The sequence below is a fragment of the Amblyraja radiata genome, chromosome 3 (assembly GCF_010909765.2).
Source record: "Amblyraja radiata isolate CabotCenter1 chromosome 3, sAmbRad1.1.pri, whole genome shotgun sequence".
Lineage (NCBI taxonomy): Eukaryota > Metazoa > Chordata > Chondrichthyes > Rajiformes > Rajidae > Amblyraja > Amblyraja radiata.
In genome coordinates, this window is record NC_045958.1 from 49859979 (window position 1) to 49885466 (window position 25488).

Below are 25488 nucleotides of genomic sequence, written 5' to 3' on the forward strand. Positions count from 1 at the left end.
CTTTAGATTAAATGTATCTCATTTTCCTATCAGACATTAGCAACGGTAGAACGACAAACCTGCTCTGCCTCTATTAATGCCTCTCCATCTGATTATGATGGACAATCTTAATTTAACGTGATTAAAAATGCAGAACTCTCCACTCCCTATTTAACTATCACCACAGCTGAGAATTTGAATACAATAAACTAAATCATTTAGATTTTTTAAGTTCAAACCAATAGGGTTTATGTCCTAATTATTAGACTGGTGTCTATTGGATTGTTGAAAAATAATTGCTGCTCTTACTTTTCTGGCCTATATGTGACTCCTGATCCATATTCGTAATCTCTGAAACTCTAGCAAGCTAGTTATTTGTATCAAGAAGTATTCTCTTAAAGAGGAGTACCTGGTATCAAATTCTGGGTTCGAAGCTAAAATTGCTCCTAACCCACTGACATTGCCACAGAGTATATATTTGGGGACCGCTAGTATATATTTGGGGACCGCTGACTGGTTATCAAGAGTCATGGGTCTGTCCCACTTACGCGACTTTTTCGGCGACTGCCGGCATAGGTCGTTGCAGGTCGCCGAAAATTTTGATAATCCAGCGGCGACCCGAACAAGGTACGACTCTTTGGGCAACTACTCACGACCATACAGGCTTCACCCCACGACATGTCGCCAGGGTGTCGCCTGTGTGGTAGTGAGTAGTCTCCTCAGTCGCCCAATGAGTCGTAGCGTCTTTCTGGTTGCCACTGGATTTTCGACACGTTGAATTTTTTTGGCAACTTGCAACGACCTATGAGGGATGCTGGCAGTCGCTGAAAAAGTTGCGTAAGTGGGACAGGCCCATAAAGCACTCAATTAGTGTTTGCCAGATTCTAGTCAAAATCTCCTGGATACATCTCATCGTACTGGCAGCACGAATGAACTGGGACTGGCAGCGCAATGATGTACAGATAGGAACGATTGGCAGTCCTCAGCATTGACTCTGTTCACTACAAATTCATCAGGCCAAACACCGACCGGCAAACAAATGTCACCACTCCTTTGTTATCAATGTTTCATATGTAAATACTCTATCCAGTAATCTATAAATGAACAAAATATTTTGTGGATACTTTAACGTGCTCTTTCCCATTCTTTAAATTTACCTTCTCAAAATGTAACTTTGGTATCAACCAGGGTCACCTTCTCTTTTATAAATGGCTTGTCTCACTCTGCTTTGGAATTAGGCATTCCTGCTGAAGTTCAAGAAGAGAATCTGGAAATGTTGACCCTACCTTTTTCAATTTTGATGTTGTAAAGCACTCTGGGGTTTACCCCTTTATACAACTTATTTAATATAATGAAATAAGCATATAAACTGTATTCTGAATGTCTAATGTATATCATTCAAAAAACCTAATTGTGGCCTTTTTTGTAATCACTCACCATATTATAGATATTGATGAATGTACAATCATGTATGGAGGCTGTGACACACATTGTACGAATTCAGAAGGCAGCTATGAATGCAGTTGTATTGAAGGTTATGCTCTGATGCCAGATAAAAGAACATGTGCAGGTAAATGGAGAGGGTATTTTATTTTAGTCTGTCATGATGAACTCTTAGTGGGTTTAAATGATTCGGAGATGACCCATAAAAAGTGCCTGAATTTTATTGAAGGTAGACAAGAATACTGGAGAAACTCAGCGGGTGAGGCAGCATCTATGGAGCGAAGGAAATAGGCAAGGTTTCGGGTCAAAACCCTTCTTCAGACTGATGTGAGGGTGGAGGGGGCAGGAAGAAGAAAGGAAGAGGTGGATCCAGAGGGCTGATGGAGAGCTGGGAAGGGGAGAAGAAAGTAAGGACTACCTGAAATTAGAGAGGTCAATGTTCATACTGCTGGGGTGCAAACTGTCCAAGCGAAATATGAGGTGCTGCTCCTCCAATTTACGGTGGTCCCCACTCTGGCCATGGAGGAGGCTCAGGCCAGAAAGGTCGGATTCGGAATGGGAGGGTGAGTTGAAGTGCTGAGCCACCGGGAGATCAATTTTATTGACATGTGATTGTTCACACTAAGCACTCACCCAAACGTAACTCAGTGAAACGTAGGAGATCAGGTTTGTTTGTAAATACAAATATTAAATTATTAACTTTAATTATTAAAATATAAAAATGGAAAGAGTCAAATCAACTAATATAAATAATGATAACCTAGAACAAACAATGTATTCTTATTTAAAGCTGTATCTTGCATTGTTTGATCTCTGCTGCTTCATATTTCCACTGTAGCCAGTGGGCATGCTGAAACCCAGGCAGGTTAGATGGTGCAGGATTGAAGAGTTGGCCACCCAGTGTAAATCCCAACAAGCTTCTGTTCTGCTTTTGGACTCCAGCAGCAGAGCACAGCCAGGGGGTGGCTGATGGTGCTTAGCCTGTAGGTTATGACTTTCCTGTTTGCATGGGAGTCCTGCAATGTACCTGCATTTAACATAGTACGGTTCTGGCAATTGAGTGCAGAGTTTCAAGTATTTCACATCATAAGGTAGGCTACTATTTCTGCTGTTAATCTCCAAGGGTCTGATTAAGTACTAAAAATCATTAAGGTTACGACTTGTCTCAATAAATTTTACTGCCTTTGAAAATTAGAATCTTTAAGCAACAGAGTTTTTTAGAGATGTAGAAACAAGGAACTGCAGATGATGGTTTACAAAAAAACAGTGCTGGAGTAATTCAGTAAGTCATGCAGTTCTCCAGCGATACTACCCGTTAAGTAACTTCAGCAATTTGTGAGTTTGTAGTGAAGTTATTTTGCAAATTCGTCAAATTAATGCATTTCACTTGACATTTCTTGTGTTACTTCACTAGACATTGATGAATGTGAGGATAATCCTGATATCTGTGATGGTGGACAATGCACTAACATCCCTGGAGAATACCGTTGCCTGTGTTTTGATGGATTCATGGCTTCAATGGACATGAAGACATGCATTGGTAATACAAAGAAGACAACTTTTTTTTTCCTAAAATTAGTAAAAACCTTTTGTACGTCCAATACAACATAAGCAAATCTTACCATTTGCATATTAGTTATCCAGGATATAATTAAAGCACTATTAACACTACCATAACAGAGTTAATTGTTGCAGATAGTGACACAAGGATGTATCATTTCAGATGTGAATGAATGTGACTTGAACGAGAACATCTGTCTCTATGGTGACTGTGAGAATACCAAAGGTTCCTTCATTTGCCATTGCCAGCTTGGATACTTTGTGAAGAAGGGATCAACCGGATGTTCAGGTAGGGTTTAAACAACTGCTGCAAGATGTGTCTTATTAAAGATCTTCCTATATTTTTTCTTTTAAAATGTTTATATCATGAAATATAAAACACATCTGCGTAATTTTAAGAGAATACTCTGACGATAGGAACTTCATTGCTGGTAATGCATTTGAAAAATCAAGGAAATGCTTGCCATTATATGCCGGCAGTGAGCAAAGTTCTGTTCCCCAGTGCATTCAGAAATTTACCCATGGTGTTTTTTTAAGATGGCACTGCAGTAATTCATAATCCTAAACTATAAAAAATCATTGTTGAATGCAAAGAATGTAGCTTTCGTTAAATGAGTCAGATTGGGAAAATCTCATCATAGCATCAGATACATCAGATATTTTCTATCATAGTATTGCACCAAAAAAAGTAAAAGACCATAAAATAACAAGTGAAACAAATGACCATACTGAATGTTGTTCAAGATACTCAGCAAAGATTTATTTTAATTAATCTCATATTTAAATTAAACCTTGTTTAAATTAATCTCACACTTAAATTAAATCCTCGTGGAATAAATTTAGTAATACTTGGTAATTTGGGAGGGTCAATATTTAAACGATTTAGCCCTCATTGATGTTGAGATTTCTTCACTTTTAATCTGGTACTTTCTTTAATTATATCACCAGTTAGTTTCTCTTTATGCTGTATCCATTTTTAAAAATACATTAATCTAAGTTACTTTCGAAATTTGCATTTCACCGATTAATGAACATTCATTAAGAAGACGGGTGCTTCCATGAATTGGATAGAAAAGCTTAAAGGAGTGATTCACAAGATATTGTTTTCAGCAATAAAATAGAAAAAGGACCCCATGAATATCAAATAATAAGGAAAACTGAAAGGCCACTTTCAATGGCTGTTTACAGAACAAAATTGTCACTGAGACATTCTGAGAACAGGTCATTCATTTATTAGGATATTAAAATTCCTCAGGAAAATTATGGAAAGCAGTGCCAAAGCAAGTAAACAATGAAAGAAATAATGAAATCCGGACAAACATTTACGTTCTAAATTACTTCCATGGCTGAAGGAGGAACATTATTGTCAGCACAAGAGGAAAGCTTCCTGTTGTTAATGGGGATACTACTTCTCCGTATGGTGTTGGAGATGTTGGCAATTGCACAAGGTTTGCAAACCTGCTGCATTGTCCAGAAACCAAGGAAATATACTGATTAATAGTGCTTATTGTGAGGTACCCTAAGCTTTGTCACAACCTGCTTGTTTTTGCTTGCATCTATTGTTTGAAGTATATTTATTATGGATATAGATATTACTTTCCACTAGAAGTAACAGAGAGATAACTAATTAATTTATATTTAAAAAGTTTATTCTGCAGAGCAAGTTATAAATCAGTAGCTGATTTATCAGTTCTATGATTCCCTTGTTTATATGTTTTCAGATGTTGATGAATGCGAAATTGGGGCTCACAATTGTGACATGCATGCATCGTGTGCCAATGTTCCTGGAAACTTCCAGTGCAGCTGCCGTGATGGATGGATTGGTGATGGTACCTCTTGTGTTGGTGAGTTCACCATGGTCAAGGGATAATGAACAATTTTGTATTTACAAAGCAGAACTGAATTGATTTGATTTCATGTTGCAAAGGAATAGTAAGACAAAAAATGCATTACCTGCAAATGTGGATAAATAAATGGCTTCCAAAAGTAATTTGCGAAATGCATTTGCAAATATGTTTTCAGATAATTTTGCACCGTTTTGCATGGCTAAATATTAGATCTAGCAGATTACATTAGTGTATTCTGTTGAGAAGAATTGCATTATTATTATTATGGGAAAACAACTGTGTTTGAATTTAAAACAGCATTTAAATAATATACATAATTAGAAATTCATCCCAAGATATTTTGCAAATGCCCATTTTAATAAAAATTGAATAAACAATGACCAAAATAGTAGGAAGGCATTTTGAGAGTTTTAAAAAAGAGAGAGAAACAAAGCAACAGGGAGGCTTTGGGTGTGAACAGCAGCTGATAGTACATTCACCAGTGGCAAGACAAAGAAAGTGGAGGTTAGGCAGGAGACCAAAGTTAGTGGAATACAGAGTTAATGCAAAGCCTTTGGGCAACTTTTAGTACAGAGCCAGGAAAAACTAAATACTATTTTTTTCTCTCTTCAGGTTTATGATACCAAGACTGGTTTCAATTACATTTTTCCAAATGAAATACAAAGTTTAAAAAGTCTAATTTGTAATGTGAATTTCTGAGAGTAATTACCAACGGGATCTGGAGCGTACGACTACATGGAAAATCATGACTGAATATTGGTAGTTTCCAATGTAATTTGGAAATAACCACCCGAGCTATTTCAAAAAAGAAATATATTCTGAATCTATTTCTACACTGCACTACACAGAACACATAAAACGGCATAACTATCAGCCATAACAAACCGATGAAAGATCCATTCCTTCAAACTCCAGTTCACTTTGAGATTTTTTTTTTCTGCCCTGAATTTATATGATGGATTGACTTTTGAAGGTATTAGATCTGAATTAAAAACCATTGAGCGGACAAAGGAATCTGATGAAAAGCAGGTTTAAATTTTAACTACGCTTGTTTGAAGCACTTGATTCTTCTGATCATCAATTCTATTATTATTTAAAGTAAAGAAAGTTTGTATTTTGTTAATTGAGATTATTTCATGAAGTTATATTGAGCACACAAATTAAAAATCAAATCATTTAGCATTAAAGTGCATATTTCCTAAAGGCTCTTAATAATGGGGCTTTCTCACGGGGCGACTTGACGCAAGATGTAACCAGAGTGAAGTGGTCGTGGTCTAGCACGATATCACACAATATAACGGGGGGTAGATAAAGAGTTCCCACGGGTACTCGGCATTTCTGTTATTTGTGCGAGTGACTTGTCCGTCTCCCGAGCTTTCCCGTTAAATCTTGAATGAACATTGTGAACTGTGAAGTGTTGTTAAATCATCACGTGGCACAAATGATGTCACTTTTTTGTTCACATACTATAAATATCCTCCCTTGGTCGAATTGGCTCATTTGGAGACATGCCTGTACTAAGTAGTTTCGAGTACAGGATGGTGGTGTTTTTCATTGACGCGCTGTATGCAGCAGCCCTCTATGTGAATCGAGGACGCTTGCGTGAAGGCAGAAGGGTGAGATTAATTAAAAAGAGAATTAAGAGGAAGTCTCACTGGGTGAAGCCCATCTTTTAATGGAGACCTCTATTTGGACAATATGATAAACTGCTTAATGTGCTGTGCGAAGAGGATAAAAGTGCATTCACAAACTTTGTCAGAATTTCACCCGAGCTTGTAAATACAGATAGCCTTTTTTAAGACAAGCATTACAAGTGAAAATTGCCTGCCCTCATGCATAATTTATTTTATGGCTCTTGGAGACATGATTCCAACTTCAAACACAGAGCGTGTAAAAGCTGTCTGAGACTTTTTTACTTTGCAGCTGCAGGGCACAGACACACTTATAAGCGAAGTTTAAGTTAACTGCAAAAACAGCACTTTTACATCAATAGCAATGTATGTTTTTAAATCATGGATAACATTAAATGGTTTTCCTGTTGATGTACTAATATATCGTTATATATACTCACATGAGCACCTGGGATACTCCGCAGCCTTCGTCTCCAGCAGGTTCCGTTTTTTCTCCCTGTTTCTGTAATCCTCTCTGGATTTATCGTAAAGAATTTAGTTGAATTGGTACCATTCTACAAGTTCCCCCTCTTGTTCCCTGGTGAAGTTATATGGCCTTACCTTCTGCCATCTTCCTTTTATATACGCATCTGTTGAGGCTATTCCTACAACGGCTACTGGGGAGGCAATCTGAAATCCACCTTGCTCACCCTCTCCCTGCTCCAAGGAGCCCACAGGCAGTGTTATCTGTGGCATCTCCTGTTGCCTCTCCACCTGTCTCTCTTGCTGCGTCTCCTCCTCATTCTCCTGCATGGCAAAAACCTTTCTGACATGCTTTACCCCCTTTCTTTGAGCTTTTCTGGGAGCCATCTCTGCAAGTGTTCCAGTGAAAAAGATTCTCCAACAATGACAATGAGGTGGGACGTCCTCGATGGACACATGTTCCATTGGCGATATTGAGACCACCTTTTTTACTCACCTTCTGTCCCCTCTGTCCAGCTTCCGGGTTCACCGTTCGCAGGAGTCCCCACGGTAAACGCAAGAGTTATTACGGATATCGCACTGGCCACTACGTCCATATAATGTTTCAATGTTCAACCACAAGTGTACAAGTCACTCTTGGAGAAATTCAAGCTTGCTTGAATTTTCTCCCGAGTCAACAAGTTACACGAGTACCTGCCGTTAGCGCCACGGTGGTCCACGAATGCCGTACGGTTATCGTACGAGGTTCCCACGATGTTCAACTCTGGTTACCTCTTGCGTCAAGTCGCCCCGTGAGAAAGCCCCATTATAGGTGCTGGAAGGCTGCAGCTGCTACAAGGGTGAAACTTTAGGAGGTTAATAATTGACCTGGTACCAAGAATTATTTCTTTCAAAGAACAAAGGGTTTGAGGGAGAGGGTGACACAACCTGATTGATGTAGATATCCAGACAGGTTAAGAAGTGTCTGTATAATCTCAGAACACTACATTGCATGTGTGGAGCAACATTGGCAAACTGCACGAACTGACACATATTCAGAGTTACATTTTCTTGCATTCCGAAGGAATTTAATTTGGTTGCGGTATAATGTGCTTTGGGAGGCTCTGCTTTAATACATTCACTAAAGTTCCTAAGTGCCAGTGGTATCAGGCTTATCTAGATCATGATCTTGAGCTAATGCTGTAGCAATGGAAGACTTGCATGAGGAAACTGATCTCCCATCTTGAGATTGCAATTACTGATGAGAGTCACCCATGCCAGTATTTCACCATTTTGTCCATCAATTCTGCTACCTTTTCCTATTACGTCAAAAAAATGCAAGTGATTGTAAAGTTCCTTCATTTGTATAAGTGAACAGTTCATGAAAAAGGAGCTTGTAATTTTCACAGGATCCTGACCGCTATTGTGTGGATGTTGAATGAGCATTTATGGACAACTTAAATACTAGAGGAATGCTGGGAGAACATTGCCTTCATACCACTCTTTTTCCTTGACTGGAAATACTTAATTTGTTTTCTCCTCAGTTTTATGATTGTTGTTTGTTGAAATTTAAATTTGAAGAGAATGAAACATTCTAACAACCAATTTTGGAGTGTTTGGCATTACCCCAGAAATGTAACTGGGCTCTTTCCAGCATCAGTCATTTCTGGCATTGCAATGTCACACCCCATAAATATGCTCCTTTCTAGCAAGCCAGAGAAATAATCCAAAAACGTTGAAGGAACTCAGTACGTCAGGCAGCAACCCTGGTGTGAAATAGCTGATGTTTGGGGTCAATCCGAAGATACTTTCAATAGTACAATTTCCCCTTTAATGCCCGTTAACTGTGAAGCTAGCAATAACGGCTCCAATAGGTGTCTGGTGGCATTTTCCCATGTTTCCACCCATCCCCCATCCCCCACTCCTCCCAGAACAAGATCTTGGTGCATTTTTCTTTGTGCACGCCAGAAGGGAAAAAAATATTCCTGAAGTTTGTGGTGGCAGGCCAGTGAATAGATGAACGTGAACATATACAGTGTCTGCAAAGCCCCTCTGTATTTTCTTGCACAATTATACAGACCTCAGTATATAGTTTACAGAATATATCGTGGTTCAACCACTGCCAGTTATAAATTACCTTCTGTGGCTACCAAGCCAGATTATTTCTCCAATTTAAACTTAAGATGCTTTTGACTTGTTTGCACTAATGGCATTTTTTTGTTCTTTATGGTTTTCCAATTATGTTAAAGAAGAATAATGCGCTGTATATTTCATTCAACTAATGTGTTGCCCTTTTTGATTTGATAGATCTCGATGAGTGCAACAATGAAACGCACCAGTGTAACCTGAATGCTGAGTGTATGAACACACCTGGCTCGTATCGCTGCCTCTGCTCTGAAGGCTTCAGTGGTGATGGCTTCACATGTTCAGGTATGATGAAGGAATGAAACTGAAGCTCTTTTTGTTTATAAAAATGTGTCCGTAGACGAGGACAGAAACAACACAATTTCACTTTTCAATGAGGTTGAAACGTAACGTGTTAAAAGGACTTTGCTTAATGCTGCCGATGTGCTGCCCTCATCCCCCGCCACAAATCCACTCATTCCTTCAGCAAAATGGCAATCAAGACCAGGAACACCAGCCAACTGAAATGTTACCCTTTCCTTTGTCTTGCCGCATCTCTACTGATTGCCAAGATGAGATTACTTATGTCCTGTGGCTTGGCACAAATTTGTCTGCTGTTATATTAAAAGAGCAACAGTTATTTTACAGATTGATAGCTGAGTAATACGTAAAAACAGATGTTTGGTTCTGGTGCCCTGACACATCTGCAATTGTAATGTGCAGCTCATTAGAATGTTGTCTCACGCACCCCAGTAGCAATGTAGCCAGCTGCATTGCTGCCATGCTAAGATTTTCTCTTCCAACATTGCAATTTACTCTAAACTTTGGAAAATTACTGTGCTCAATCAAAGTAATCTCAAAGTTAATAACATACTGCCAACGTTTCAGAATCACATATATATTATGTGTATTTCAGCCAATTAAACAAATCTAAACTTATATAATAATTCACATCACCTGGTCTGAAATTAATAAATAATATACAGAATTGTCATGATGTCACATTACAGTGTGGTACGGTCTCGAGGGAGTTGTGATAGCATCAGTTACAGTCAAGAATCCACAAAGACCACATCACACTCTGCTGTGTTTGCTGGTAGAAGTGCTGTAAATAAGTAACCTACACAATCTAGTTGAAGATCATCTTTAATCAGTACCCATATTATAACGGTACAGCAGGTCGTTAGTTGTTAGTTCATCGTTACTGCTTCCAAGACTGACTAGTGTAGAAAGTGGGTGTTAGTATGAATCATACAGTAAGGTGGGGTTAGTGATGCTATTCTACTATGATTGGTTCACATGCAATAACCAATCTACATCCTTCCCCGTAATGAGTGAATATAGTTAAACACACATGCAGCTAGAATTCAAACATACTCGCCATATCTGTCAGGCGGTCTACTAATACGGCCGAACGCGTACAAACCAAGCCCTCTCCCCCTTCGCCAGAAAAATTAGAGGGAGGCGGTGAACCCGGAAGTGAGAACGCAGCAGGGGACACTCGTGGTGACCGACAGGGAGAGCATGCGGTAGAGGTAGTTTTGTTGTTAGTCATAGCCGCCGGTCGTGGTGGAGGAGTAAGGGACATGCTGGGACTGGTAGTGGAAGGGGCAGCAGACAGCTGGAACAGTAGAGGTGGAGCAAAAGGATCAGCTGGTGGGGGACGTGGTTCCTTCACAGCCAGCAAGTGTTGGCGGCTCCGATGGTACAAGGCGCCATCGATGTCGACAAGGTAAGATCGGGGTTCTTCAGACGGGCCAATAACGCAACCTAGACGGGAATGTCCCACAGTAGTTTGCAAACGGACGACTTGGCCCGGTAATATTGGTTTAAGTGGTTTGCTGGACTTGTCATGAGATTGTTTCTGGATGTCGTGTTTCTCCTGGATGCGCTTCTGGATCGTAGCTGGCTTCTGCACCTGTGGCACCAGTTTCTGCTGGGCAATTGGTATCTTAGGTCTTGTTGGCCTGGACATCAGTCGTTGGGCCGGTGAGCCCAGGATCCCATCTCTAGCAATGTTCCTGAGGTTTAAGAGGTCGAGATACAAATCTGACTTGGTTAAGTGGTTAAATCTGACTTGGTTAAGTTAAGACCATTAGCTGTTTAGCGCTTCTGACGGCTCGTTCTGCGAGCCCGTTACTTTGTGGGTATTCGGGGCTGCTCGTGACGTGGTGGAAATTCCATCGGTTAGCAAAGTGTTTGAAGGCGTGACTGGTAAACTGTGTTCCGTTGTCGGTCTGCAAGCGGATAGGTGCGCCGAATGTGGAGAAGTGTTTCTGTAGCTTTTGAATGACCATCTCTGATGTTATAGAAGGCAGTAAATCAAGTTCGAACCAGTTAGAATAGGAGTCAACTAGGACTAGATAATGTTTACCGTGCCACTCGAAAATGTCTGCCGCCAGCGAGGTCCAGGGCAGTGCTGGTGGAGGTTGTTGCAGCAGGGGCTGTCTCCGTTGGTGCGGCGCCAGGCTGATGCAGATGGGGCAAGAGGCTGTCTTGTCCCGTATGTACTTGGCCATGCCGGGCCAGTAAAACATATTCTGTGCGTGGGCCAGCGTGGCATCGGTGCCTGGGTGGCCGCTGTTTGCCTCTTTGTAGTATTCGTCACGTAGGGATGAAGGGATCACGACTTTGTGGCCCTTAACTATGACACCGTTCTGTATTACCAGTTCATCACGGACTAAGAAGAACGGCTGCACCTCCAGTGGTGTGCTGGATTGTCTGTCTGTCCAACCTCTTTTGATTACGGATGAAAGTAGCTGGAGGGTGGCGTCAGCAACTGTGTGTTCTGCTAGGCGGCGCAATTGTTTTGTGGGAACAAAGTCAATGCTGAGAACCGTAAACTCGTCCCGTTCATAGGGGTGTCGTTCGTTGGATGCCCGTGGTGCACGAGAGAGGGTGTCAGCCACGAGCATATCCTTACCCTTTTTGTAAACAATTTTGAAGTCAAATCGCTGGAGTTGCATCATCATACGCTGCAGACGTGCAGGTGCTGCGTGGATAGGTTTGTTGAGGATGGTCACCAGAGGTTGGTGGTCTGTCTCGATCGTGAAAACATTCCCAAAGACGTAGTCCTTGAATTTAGAACGAGCGAAGACCACAGCCAGCAGCTCTTTCTCAAGCGTAGTGCTGTTCGGTGTCGGTCATGGTGCGGGAGGCATAGGAGACAGGGCATAAAGTCCCATTGGCAGATGATTTTGGGCAGGCGGCGCCTAGTCCGTATCGTGAGGCATCGTAGGTAACTGTCACAGGGCGCTTCAGGTCGAAAAATGTCAAGGTGGGAGCGCTGGTCAGCCTGGATTTTAAAGCGTCAAATGCTTTTTGGTGTTGCTGGAACCTGGACCAGGCAGTATCCTTTTGAGTTAGTTGTCTCAGAGGCGAACTCAGTTCACTGAGGTTCGGTATGAACTTTCCCAGATAGTTCACCATACCCAGGAATCGCTGCAGGCTAAACACGTCGGTGAGTTACTCCAAGCTTACTGACACCGTGTAAATAAGTAACCTACACAATCTGTAGTTCAAAATCATCTTTAATCAGTAAGCATAATATAACGGTACAGCAGGTCGTTAGTTGTTAGTTCATCGTTACCGCTTCCAAAACTGACTAGTGTAGGAAGTGGGTTTTAGTAGGAATCATACAGTAAGGTGGGGTTAGTGATGCTATTCTACTATGATTGGTTCACATGCAATAACCAATCTACAGGTGCCAATTTTGCATTTCATCAATTATATAATATAAACTCGGTGTCACTTCATTCCAACCTCCAAAAAGTTCTGTCATAATGAGCATTCTGTTAAAGTTTAACATGATTAAAGATTGATTTCATCAAATAACCTTGTCTGATATAAAACAGAAAAGGCATATGTGCTAAAGATGTATGTTTATTTATTTAAAATAATCAGACTGAAATTTATTTGTCAAAAGGAAAATATATATTTTTTACACCACTCACTTCTAGGTAAGAGTATGAAAACATTCGCTCTGTTGAACATAGGAAATTGATTTTTGTGAGGTGATAACAGTCTTACTTTATGCACTATTATTTACAGATGTGGATGAATGCGCAGAGAATGTGAATCTGTGTGAAAATGGCCAGTGCCTCAACACACCTGGAGGATACCGATGTGACTGTGAGATGGGATTCACACCAGCTTCTGATACCAGATCCTGTCAAGGTAAATTCATGTGCTTATTCAGACCCGTCTGAAGAAGGGTCTCGATCCGAAACGTCACCCATTCCTTCTCTCCAGAAATTCTGCCTGTCCCGATGAGTTACTCCAACTTGTGTCTATCTTCGGTTTAAACCAGCAGTAGCAGTTCCTTCCTGCACAAGTTCACGTGCTTCTTGATTTGTGATTAAATCTGAAAAGGCATGGTGGAAAAAGAGAGTGCAGAAGGTGGATTCTGCAGCAAGGAAATGAGAGCAGCAGGCGAAACTTAGCAGGTCAGGCTGCTGAAGGATCTCGATTCAAAACTTTGACACTTTCATTTCCCTGCACAGATGCTGCTTGACACACTGAGTTCCTCCAGCTGTTCTCCTTTTATTGCAAAGACATGCTGTTCTTTTCACTAAATGTAAATATTGGGAAAAAAAACTTTTAATCAGTGGACAAATGGTAGGGCAACTGCTGACAAAAGGCCAAGCTTCCACAAAAGTGAGGTGTGGCTAAATTTTCAACATTTGGCATTGTAATCAAGAATAATTATATTAATAAATAACAGTAAATGTGCAACAGCAAAATGAAAAAGGGATTGAGCACATTGCGAACTGATAATTAAATGCACACATTATGAACACAAATAATGAAATAATAGGAATCCTTTTATTATTAGAACGTTAAAGTTGCCTTTTACCTTTTGTGAATATATGTAATTTTTTCTGAATATTATCCTGTTTGTGTTGCGTGAACCCTCACAGCAGCAATGCTGAAACGGAGCCTTCTTCCCTAACAGTAGAAGCAAACCAGAGTTTGTCTTTTGACATTGAAATTATGTCATTTTTACACTTCTCAAGAGATAGATAAATGTCATATCTATATCTCTATTATTTCTTATCACAAGTTCCACTGGTGATAGTATAGTAATAGTACAGTGAAAATCACAGAGTGGGCATTAGTATGCTCCTCCTGCAGGATGTGTGTGGGAGATCAGGGAGACTTCCAGTTGCCCTGAGATGACACCTGTGGGAAGTGCGTTTAGCTGCAGTTCCTACATGACCAAGTGAAGGCACTGGAGCTGCAGCTGGATAACCGCACGATCTGTAAGTAACATAGATCGGAGTTATAGTGAGGTGGTCACACCTGAGGTACAAGCAGAACTATATGGGGTGACCACCAGGAAAGTGAGTAGGTAGAGTGTGCAGGAATCCCCTGTGGCCATTCCCCTCCAAGACGGTATACACTTTTGATATTGTTGTTGGGGGAAGATCGGTCAGGGGAGAGCAACAGCACTAGTCGGTTCTGTGGCATCTGACCTAGCTCTAAGGCACAGCGGGCATGGGTGAAGTCAAGCAGAGCAGGGATACTACACATAAACTTTAATGATTCACTGTAAACGGTCACATACCAGTTGTGTATTAGGGCCAGAGATCACTTTTGGTTCTCCAGTAGATGGATGTGTGGAGATGGAAAACATTGTACATGCAACAGATGGCATAGTGCACCATGAGAAAACATACAATCTTAATGAAGCAACCTGGTCTCTCCATCAGAAAGATTATTGAAATTGCAATGACCTTTTTTCAAGCAGGAGTCACTTTGACCCCGATTCCTTATGACATAGTGGACAGCAAACTGTGAAATAGGACAAACGTTTCCAACATATACCTGGAAGGAGCTCGATGCTCATCTTGATTAGCACTGAAACCCGAAACATCACCCATTCCTTTTCTCAAGAAATGCTGCCTGTCCCGCTGAGTTACTCCAGCAGTTTGTGTCGATCTTCTGTGTAAACTAGCATCTGCAGTTCCTTCCTGCACACTGAAAAACTATGTCTTGACTGACTTCTCTTGAATGGTCAGCTAGTTAATATTGAAAGTTACTGTTCTCTAATGGCAATTGGTATCCATGATCGAGAATAACGATCTGTATGTGGTTGACTCCGGCAAGGATTCTGGCTGTCAAGAAAAAGGCCTGGGGATTATTATTGAGGTCAGAGCAAGTTATACCTCACTTTTTTTTAAATCTTATTCGCATTTAAGAGGTGGGTACAAAATCATCCACATTATCTTCATGAAAGTGGGCAACATAAGATCTTAGTGAAGGTTGAATGCAGTTGCTTTTAGTTCAATACATTTTTCATTTGATCGATTTCTTGTAGGAGAACAGTTTGGACTGCTTATTAAACTGTGAAGCACACTAATATTGAAACAATTTGTTTATCTTCCACAGAAGATTGCAATATGAATTAATAAGAAAATATTGATAAAGATTAAACTACAAAAATACATGCATAGTGATGGGTGGGAATTGAAAATACAAGCCTTGTTGCAATTATAATAGAGGGAATGTAAGGAGCCAGCTTGCAATCCATCCACTGGAGAGTCAGTCATTGAAATGTTTTAAAGAGGATGTCTTTCTCTGTCTTATTGTGATATCTATTAAATGCTGGTGACCAGGCTCCTGGCTGCAGAAATCCAGCAGCCAAAAAGAGGTGAGAGAGCCTGGATCTATAAGAACTTCGCAACATTACAACCTCCAAATTTCTGGGATCTCTGAAGCCTGCTTCTACGTCCCATTTTCACTGATCTCACCAATGTTATTGTTTCCATTTTCCCACATTATCACCGCTGGTTTTCCCAAGCATGACACCCACTGCAAGCTCCGCAGGCATTTCCACTTCTCAAGGTTAAAATCAGGGTATGAATTTCTAAAATTGCTTTGAAAATGAGTGCTTTCCAAGAAAGCAAATAGTTGGATCAGAAATTTTACAGGTCCCATTGAAATGCACTTTAAGACCAGACAATTTAAGAATGTGACATTTCTGCTTTCATAATAAAATAAAAGAATTGTTATTTTATAATTAAAAATGCACTGTCTTTTTCTCTTCTAGATATTGATGAATGTTTATTTGATAATATCTGTGTCTTTGGCACCTGCCTGAACTTTCAGGGTGTGTTCAGGTGTGTATGTGATGATGGCTACGAACTGGACAGAAGTGGAGGCAACTGTACAGGTAGGAACGGGACAGTTACAGAGTTAATTTTTTGAAGGTTTCGTGCATCATTTACCGTATTTATTAGTGTGCAATATTGCAGTTGGATTGAATTGGTTTACAGTTCCCATTGAAATAGCTACATTGTAATCTGCAATAGTCACAAATGTTATTTAAAATTTTTATCTGGATACTGTTATATTTTTGTAAAGATCTCTGAATAATTTGTGAAAATCCACCAACCCATCAAACATATAATGATTTTCAATGAAAATGTAACCTTAACATTTTGTAAAAATTTTAAAATACGAGCAATCAATAGTACACTATAACTTGAGCTTAAATTATATTAACAGGGTCCTTACCTTTGTTATCATGAAATACAGGGTCATTTGTCATCTTAGTGTCCATAAGAGATGATCACAAAATTCTCAATACAAACAAATATATGAATCAGGAGCAGAAGTAAGCCAATATAACCCTCAGCCTGCTCTGCCCTTCAAAATGGGAATGGCTGCTCTTATATAATGTCAGCTCTGCATCCTACATACATTTTCAGCCCCTGGATGACCAAGAATTTACCATCTCCTGCCTTAAAGATATAGATTCCTTGGCCTTTTGAGGAAGAGTGTTCCAAGGACACATGTCCTCTCCACATCACCTGTCAAGACACCTCAACGTTCTGTGTGTTTCACTCAAGCTCTTTCAACCTTTTTGGACAAGTCCAACCTTTTTGCTATACTTGTTCCAAGTATCAGTCTAATAAATCTCTGAACACCATCCAACATATTAACATTCTTCATTAAATACAGCACTCCAGATGAAGCCCTGTCAATGCCCCAAAAAGCTAAAAGATGGCCTGCCTCTCTTTGTATTGAGTTCCCCTCACAATGAATAATAATATTTATTGTGATTACCTTTCTTTATTACTTGCTGGATCTGTACACTAGTTTTTTTGTGATTATACACTAGGGCACCCATATCCCCCTGTAACTCAGAGCTCTGCAGGCTCTTGCCTATAGGGTGTGAACTATATGGAGAGGTTGAGTAGGCTGGGTTTCTATTCCATGGAGCGCAGGAGGATGAGGGGTGATCTTATAGAGGTGTACAAAATCATGAGAGGAACAGATCGGGTAGATATACAGAGTCTCTTCTCCAGAGTGGGGGGAATCGAGGACCAAAGGACATAGGTTCAAGGTGAAGAGGAAAAGATTTAATAGGAATCCGAGGGGTAACTTTTTTACACAAAGGGTAGTGGGTGTATGGAACAAGCTGCCAGAGGAGGTAGTTGAGTCTGTGACTATCCCATCGTTTAAGAAACAGTTAGGTACATGGTTAGGACAGGTTTGGAGGGATATGGACCAAGCACAGGCAAGTGGTACTAGTGTAGCTGGGACATTGTTGGTTGGTGTGGGCAAGTTGGGCCGAAAGGCCTGTTTCCACAGTATCGCTCTATGGCCCTATGACTCCATTTAGATAACAATTTTTTAATGGATAATTTCATAGACATTTGCCAGATGGTTCCTCGCCCATTTTGCCTATGTATTCTATATAACTTATTTGTGTCTCCTTCAAAACTTACTTTCCAATGATCTTTGTGTGATGAACAACTTTAACAACCATAACTCTGCTAGCTTTCATCCAAGTCACATATATCTGAGGCCCCTGTACTAATCCATTCATATTATCAATTAATCCCCAAGGTCTTATGTCTTCTGTCTTTTTCCTGTTAGCCAATCAAACTTCAATCCACACCAATGTGTTACAATCTAATGGGACCTTCTCCAAATTGGAGAGATTTGTTTTCAAAATTAAAACCAATGCATCAACTTTCTAATTGCCCATTTATTTTAAGACCCAAGTGGAAATCCATCAGGATCCAGGGATTTGTCAGTCCACAGCTTAGCAATTTGCAAAATACCATGGGTTTTAATCAAATCCCTGAGTTTCTCTTTCCATTCTAGTTCACAGCTATTACTGGGATGTATCTTGAAAAATTACTCTTAAACTTAATGTGATCATATGACTACATTAGGGATGTCTTATGATCATATACCTAGGGACATTACTGAGCAGCTATATTAATATATGTGCTAGTATAGTTTCAGGAAACATCTGCAAAATTCATTAATTTTCTTCCCTGGAAATACCTTAAGAGAACCTTGCGAACCCTTCTTGAGCTTGACCCCCATTGATATCTGTCTATGATTTTCGGACAATCTGAGTTTAAAGTAGTAAAGACACTTTATTATAGGTCTTCAACTCCCAACTTTCCGTGTGATAGGCTTGCCAACTTTCTCACTCCCAAATAAGGGACAAAAAGGTCAAAATAATAATAATAATAATAATAATAAATTTTATTTGCGAGCGCCTTTCAAAGTCTCAAGGACACCTTACAGAAATTAACAAAAGAGAAAAAACATATAGTCGGAGTAAAATAAATAATAAGGACATCACCAATACACAAATTAAAGACAGAAATCGCTCCAAAGACAAAAATTCATAAAACACAATGTGAATGGGACAAATTCCCAATGGCAATTCGTTGACCAACTTGGCCGTGGCTGGGTGAATGATGAGATGACCCGGGTGCTGGACTGCACACAAAGGCCAGCTGAGGAGGTTTGGCCCCCACGACATCGAGCACAAAGTTTGGCACCCCATCCAACTCATGAACCGATGATCGGTCATGAGAAGGAGGGGTGGTGGTGTCCGCTGTAAGCAAAGGTCCGAAGGTCGGACAGCTGGCCATGCTGCCGACCGACGGGGCCATGGGCGAGGCGCTGCTGCTGCACTCCATGGGCTGCACTACGTCGTGACGGGTGAGGCGGGGCCGGAAGCGGCGCTCCGACCCGACAGTCCCCTCGCCCCGAGTACTAGCAGTCAAATACGGGACAAGGGCGGTCCTGTACGGGACAAACCAATTTAGTTGGCAACCCTACCATGTGGATGCATGCCTTTCTCCATGGTAAACACAGCTGAAAAATAAACATCAATGCCTTGCCCATTAAATGTTAATGGGCCCCACACATAGACGATCAACACAAAGGAAATGAAGATTGCTTTACGATAATTTAATTATATTATTGCTCACTAACTTTCGTAATTACTGAAGTAGAAAAGATGTTGTATCATAACGTGCATCAGTCCAAGGTAAAACATTATTCTCCTTAAATCTGCAGATATTAATGAGTGTGCTGATCCAGTAAATTGTATCAATGGTTTATGCGTCAATATGCCTGGCAATTACCTGTGCAACTGCCCTGCAGATTTTGAGCTTAATCCAAGTGGAATTGGCTGTGTTGGTAAGTTATTATTTTGTGAAAACTTGCGCAATGGCTTATGTTAACATATAAAGTATATCCTTTGTTCATGTTGTAATCTACAGTAAATAATTTCTGAGAGAGAATGCTAATAATAATGGCGCACTATGTAATCATTAGGAACTGCATTGTGCAATCCAGCTGTTTGCAAAATAAAGCACAACTAAATTCAAAGTTTCTATAAAATAAATGACATTTGTATCGATAAATTTACGCTATCTGATTTTCATGAAATCTTAGATACATAAAAGTGGGAAGCAATTATTGCTGTGTTTCAGTTGGTCATAGCCATCCCATTATATGTGAAACTGTTGAATAAAAGCAGTCTTGAAGCTGTTTTTCATCCGTAACATTTATATCATGAATATTAAATCTACTTATTTATTTCTCTGTGTTTGAAGCAGAGCATTCTCTATGAGGTGCCATTTAAGGTAGAACGCATGTACAGACATCATGACTAGGGAATTCCTCTGTCCTGTTCTGCTTCACCATCTTTGCTCTTCTCAAAGTATGATTGAAATAACATTTGATGATATCAGAATACACTACACTCTGGATGAAGTCACCGGCAAAATGGGAACAGTTATGAAGACTTGCTTTCTTACGATTGTACCCTAGAGTCCGAATCAAAATAGCCACTTTTGGACACAAACTGCTGGAGTACCTCAGCGGGACTGGCAGCATCTCTGGAGAAAAGGAATGGGTGACGTTTCAGGTCGAGGCCCTTCTTCAGAGTCTGAGACCCTTCTTCTGAGTCTGAAGAAGGGTCTCGACCCGAAACATCAAGTCTGAAGAAGGGTCTCAAACTGAAACATCACCCATTCCTTCTCCCCAGAGATGCTGCCTGTCCCGCCGAATTATCCAGAATTTTGTGTCTATCTTCGGTTTAAACCAGCATCTGTAGTTCCTTCCTACACATTGCTACTTTTAGACATTTTTCTTTTCCTATTTGCTTCCTTCCTACAGTTGATTCCTCTGGAAATTAAATATTTTGTGTGCTATAGTTCCATTTGTATCATTTAACTTTCCATTTCTTACCCATGATTCATTCTTACTCTGTGACCTTCAGCAATGCATGGTGGCAATTAAAGTGGGCATAGCAGCATTGTGTTTTAGTCAGTTGCTGCGCTGAAGGTAGCTTTTCAACAGACATCATCGGTTCAACGTCATAAATGGTAACAATGTTCACATGTCCTCTTTGCAAGTCCTAAAAACAGATCAATTTTCATTACCCTTACTGTTACCTTAGCTGATATCAAGTAACTGCAAGTAAGACAATAAAACCAGACTTCTCCGTTCTTTGTATCTCGGTAATATCCCCGTCAATAACGAGCACCAATAGTGATTGTGCAAAAACTTTTTTTCTGAAACAGAGCTTTAATGCTTTCCATTCAGCACAATAGACTGGAAATGTATAACTAATGAATCAATTTCAATTTGCATTTTAATTTAATTTTGCATTTAAATTGAAAAAAGTTGTTAAGAAACTGTAGTATCTGCTAACAGACATTTTGTCATTATTCAGACTCTGCACTAAAAAACTACATTATACAAGCTTACTGCTATTCATGCTATTGTATCAAGCAAAGCTTAGTGTTAGGAACTTTGTCTGAAATAATGTGTTTGATCAAATCCCCTAATAATATACATCATCGCATCCAGATAATGTAAGTGCATTGCTCATGATTGAACGTTTTGGGTTCAATCTTTAACATTCTTTAAAATTTGATTAAATAGGCCAAAATGTTACTCAAATCATAAGGGAATATAGACCAGAGAATTGATTCAGATGTCTTGCAGCATTCCATATTTAATTGTGATTAAGTTTAAGAATTAGACATTGGAGAACATAATACATCAGCTGCACTGATGTCTCTGACCAGTGCTCCTGTTCATAATACTGTCATTTGAAACTTTACCTCATAAATTATGTCTAAAATTAAGTATTTCATCAAATGTCTGAAACAATGTACATCATTTCCACTCAATGCAACGATTCCCTCAATGTTATTTCTCTATTTGTTTGGCACAGATACTCGTGTGGGGAATTGTTTTTTGGAGTATGGCCAACGGGGTGATGGAGGCCTGTCCTGCAGTGTCGACATTGGTGTTGGTGTCACTCGTGCTTCATGCTGTTGCTCTCTGGGACGTTCCTGGGGTAACCCTTGTGAAATCTGCCCTGATGTCAATTCAAGTATGTATACTCTTTCATAGAACAGGTGTGGATCAGTGCAGAGAGAGTAAACATGTTTTCCTTAGAAGCAAAAACATATTCTAATGTGAATAAGGGATTGATAAAGATGAGAAACAACTATTTCTTACTTGTATTCGCAGTAGAAGACTCAAAGAAAAATACTTAATATAGTGAGGAACTAGGAGTTTAATGAGACGAAGACTACAAGTGTATTTATTTATTGCCTTCAGTATCCTTGGCTGTGTCATTGTGCTTTTTCCTAACTGAATAGTCTGGAACAATTCTCAGGGTGATGGGCCAGCCATTTAGGGCCAAGGTAAAGGTGCAGAGTTTTGTGAATCATTGAAAGTGTGAAGGGCCTGTCCCACTTGGGCTTCATTTGCGCGCAAAGATTTTGTGAATCCCAATATCCTGGGTAGCCGCGCGCTACCGCGCATCACTGCCTACGTCACCACGCGCCATGCGTGCATAATGCACGCCATGTGCGCATCACGTGTGCGTCACGCGTAAATCATGTCTCATAAATGACGGGTAACTGACGCCCAAGTGGGACAGGCTGTGGATGGTAATCTGACACAGAGCATTTCAGAACATTGGTGGAGTACTGGTTTTGATGATTTGCAATTGCACTCTTTAGTCTGTTGGCCAGTTTCCGAGGGATTTATTCTCTGCATTTGAATGGTCAACGGAAGTCTTGCCTTTTCCCTGAATACCATCAGGGAATCATTGACCTGCTGCCTATGATTTTACATCAAATAAAATGAATTAGTACAGCTAATAAACAAAAAATAACTTCTGCTATATCATGCTCATTAAAAAATAAGTAATCCTCATGCCAGAATTAATTTCCACTAAAATGATGTATTCCTATATACTCACTCACTCACACACACACACACACACACACACTCACTCACTCACTCACACACATATATATATACATTATATATATATATAGTTATATGTATATAGTTACATGTATATATATGCATACTATATATATATATCGTATACAGGAATATATCATTTTTATCATTTATATATATTAGGAAAATATCATTTTGTTGTGTGTGTGTATATATATATATATATATATATATGAATCATCAATGCATCATATGCTATAACAAATATCCATGTATTTGATGCTGTTATAGTTCACTGTTATATACTTCACTTCAATGAGAGGGGATCTCATTGAAACATATAAGATTGTTAAGGGCTTGGACACGCTAGAGGCAGGAAACATGTTCCCGATGTTGGGGGAGACCGGAACCAGGGGTCACAGATTAAGAATAAGTAAGCTATTTAGAACAGAGACGAGGAAACACTTTTTCTCACAGAGAGTGGTGAGTCTGTAAAATTCTCTGCCTCAGAGGGCGGTGGAGGCAGGTTCTCTGGATGCTTTCAAGAGAGAGCTAGACAGGGCTCTTATAAATAGCGGAGTCAGGGGATATGGGGAGAAGGCAGGAACGGGGTACTGATTGGGGATGATCAGCCATGATCACATTGAATGGTGGTGCTGGCTCGAAGGGCCGAATGGCCTACTCCTGCACCTATTGTCTATTATATTAGTCTATAATTGTAAGCCAGTCTTTGTTGATTTTATAGAAATAAAAAATGTAACAGCCTCATTAATTAAGGCATCTGGATATACAAAATCAACTAAGGTTACATCAGAGCCATCTTCTGGTTCTGGGCCCATTTACTTATGATCTTCTGGCATCTTCTGCATATAAACAGTTCCAAGAATCCAAGATTGAATAACATTAGGAACGTGGGAATTATAGAATGAGGGGAAAAAACACAAAGTTGTTCTTGTCTGCTTTCTGCCATCATTTACTATGATGATGATTAGGAAACAGATACCTTTAATTTGAAAGGATATCACCATATAGTGAATCAAACAGATCTGTGTTCCAACAAAGTTGTAGGCATATTTAATTTTGTGTTAATTTGGTGGCTCTCAGAACATTGTAGGTTAAAATCCACTCCAAACCAATAGCTATATCCCTCATTGCTGCACTGCTGCATTCTCCAAACTACAATAATGATTGTAGTTTACAACAATTTACTGGCTATCAATAGAGCACTGTGGGGATGGTGAATAGAAGAGTAGTTGAAGGCTATAAATAGATCCGTGTATTTTTTTCATTGAGAAAATATTAATTGAAAGTAATGATATGATTGAACAAAATAAAATTGATGAGCAAATGTTTGAATTAACACAAATTGGGACTGCAGAGTGCAATAGTGTTTAAAATCAGCTATGAAGTATTATGCCTGGCAGGCAGAGGATTCACATTGTAATAATATACTCAAGACCTGAAATATTGTATGTGTGGACGAGCAGACCTCATTTTTTGTTATGCAAATATCAGGGTCAACCATTCGTAACAAAATTCCATAGTTTGCTGAAATAACAACTTTGAATGTCTCTGGTGTTTATATTCACAGCTGAATACAAGATACTTTGTCCAGGAGGTGAAGGATTTAAGCCCAATGCTATCACTGTCATTTTAGAGGGTAAGTGGATAATTACCATCCTGAGGAACATTCTAATCCATTGACAAAGTATTCAAGACTTGGAAATTTCTTCTAATCATGGTTTACATCCCGTCATAAATGACTAAATGTCACATGACTGCAACAAAAGTAAATGAGTGCAGATGTTGGAAATGAAAAAAAAGCAGAAAAACAATAAATGGCCGATTAAAGGAAGAACATAAAGGGCAGTCACCTCAAACAGCCCAATTCGAATAAATGACTAGAACAGCCAACATGGGTCACTTATGTGGAAAGAGAACTGTAATGTTTCATGTCCGGGACAGGTAGCACTCTGTCTTCCTAAGAATGACTAATTTATTCCTATTCTTTCCTTAATAATTTTTCTATCCAGGCTAATATATTACATAAGTCTGAGAAAGGGTCCTGATCAGAAACGTCACTTGTCTATGTTCTCCAGAGGTGTTGCCTGACCCGTTGAGTTACTCCAGCACTTTGTGTCCTTTTGTGTAAACTGTTAAAGAAAACTTTAATACACAACACAAATATCGGAAAAGACAGTCAATACTTTATTCAAGAGCGCCAAATACAGTGATCACTGGGGGAAATCTAGGAGATTGCTCAACGAACAAAGATTCATCCGCTCCTTATATACAGACATTCCTTTTGATGTTCTGTTTACCATCATGTACTGTGGCTGCTTCTTTGCAGATATGATCTGCCAGGTTGGTGATGTTTTCACTTGCATCAGGGATATATGTGCAACATTCTAATCCTATTACACCACATGTTCCCCCTCTTTCTGCCAGGAGGGAATCCAAAACTATTCGATTCTGCAGGGCAACTGTCCCGATGACCACAATCTCAGCATTTATTTCTTTAATAGTTATGGAGGCATCATTGGCAACCTTTTCTAACACAGAGGCTAGATTGATGCTGCCTCACTCCACCTTTCCCACTCCACACCATGGGAATGCAATAGCAACAAACCTTTCAGTCTCAGCGATATCCCTTTTTATCCATGTTGACTGATTCATATCCATACTTATAAGCCATATATAAAAACATATGAACATCATCTCCATTTTAAGTGTTATGTCGTTCACCGCCCCTCCTTTCCCGCCTCCTATACCTTAAACTAATCTGGCATGTCTTGTCACCACAGCGTATGTAACAACCATTACTTCAAACACCGTTATCTCAATTTTATGGAAAACTGTATATGTCTCGTTAATTGTGTTAGCATCCATTTGCATGCATCAGACATTAGTAAAGCATTGTTACATGT

General features: G+C 39.8%; 1 protein-coding gene across 1 annotated transcript in view; it reads left to right on the forward strand.

The window, feature by feature from the left end:
• fbn2 (fibrillin 2) overlaps positions 1 to 25488 on the forward strand; it is a 304739-nt gene that overhangs the window by 209047 nt on the left and 70204 nt on the right. The window contains exons 29-38 of the mRNA XM_033017776.1: positions 1427 to 1549; positions 2837 to 2962; positions 3146 to 3271; positions 4704 to 4826; positions 9209 to 9331; positions 13076 to 13201; positions 16077 to 16199; positions 19361 to 19483; positions 21534 to 21695; positions 24153 to 24221. Of these exons, the coding sequence (XP_032873667.1) occupies positions 1427 to 1549; positions 2837 to 2962; positions 3146 to 3271; positions 4704 to 4826; positions 9209 to 9331; positions 13076 to 13201; positions 16077 to 16199; positions 19361 to 19483; positions 21534 to 21695; positions 24153 to 24221 (1224 nt within the window). The remainder of the gene's footprint in view (positions 1 to 1426; positions 1550 to 2836; positions 2963 to 3145; positions 3272 to 4703; positions 4827 to 9208; positions 9332 to 13075; positions 13202 to 16076; positions 16200 to 19360; positions 19484 to 21533; positions 21696 to 24152; positions 24222 to 25488) is intronic.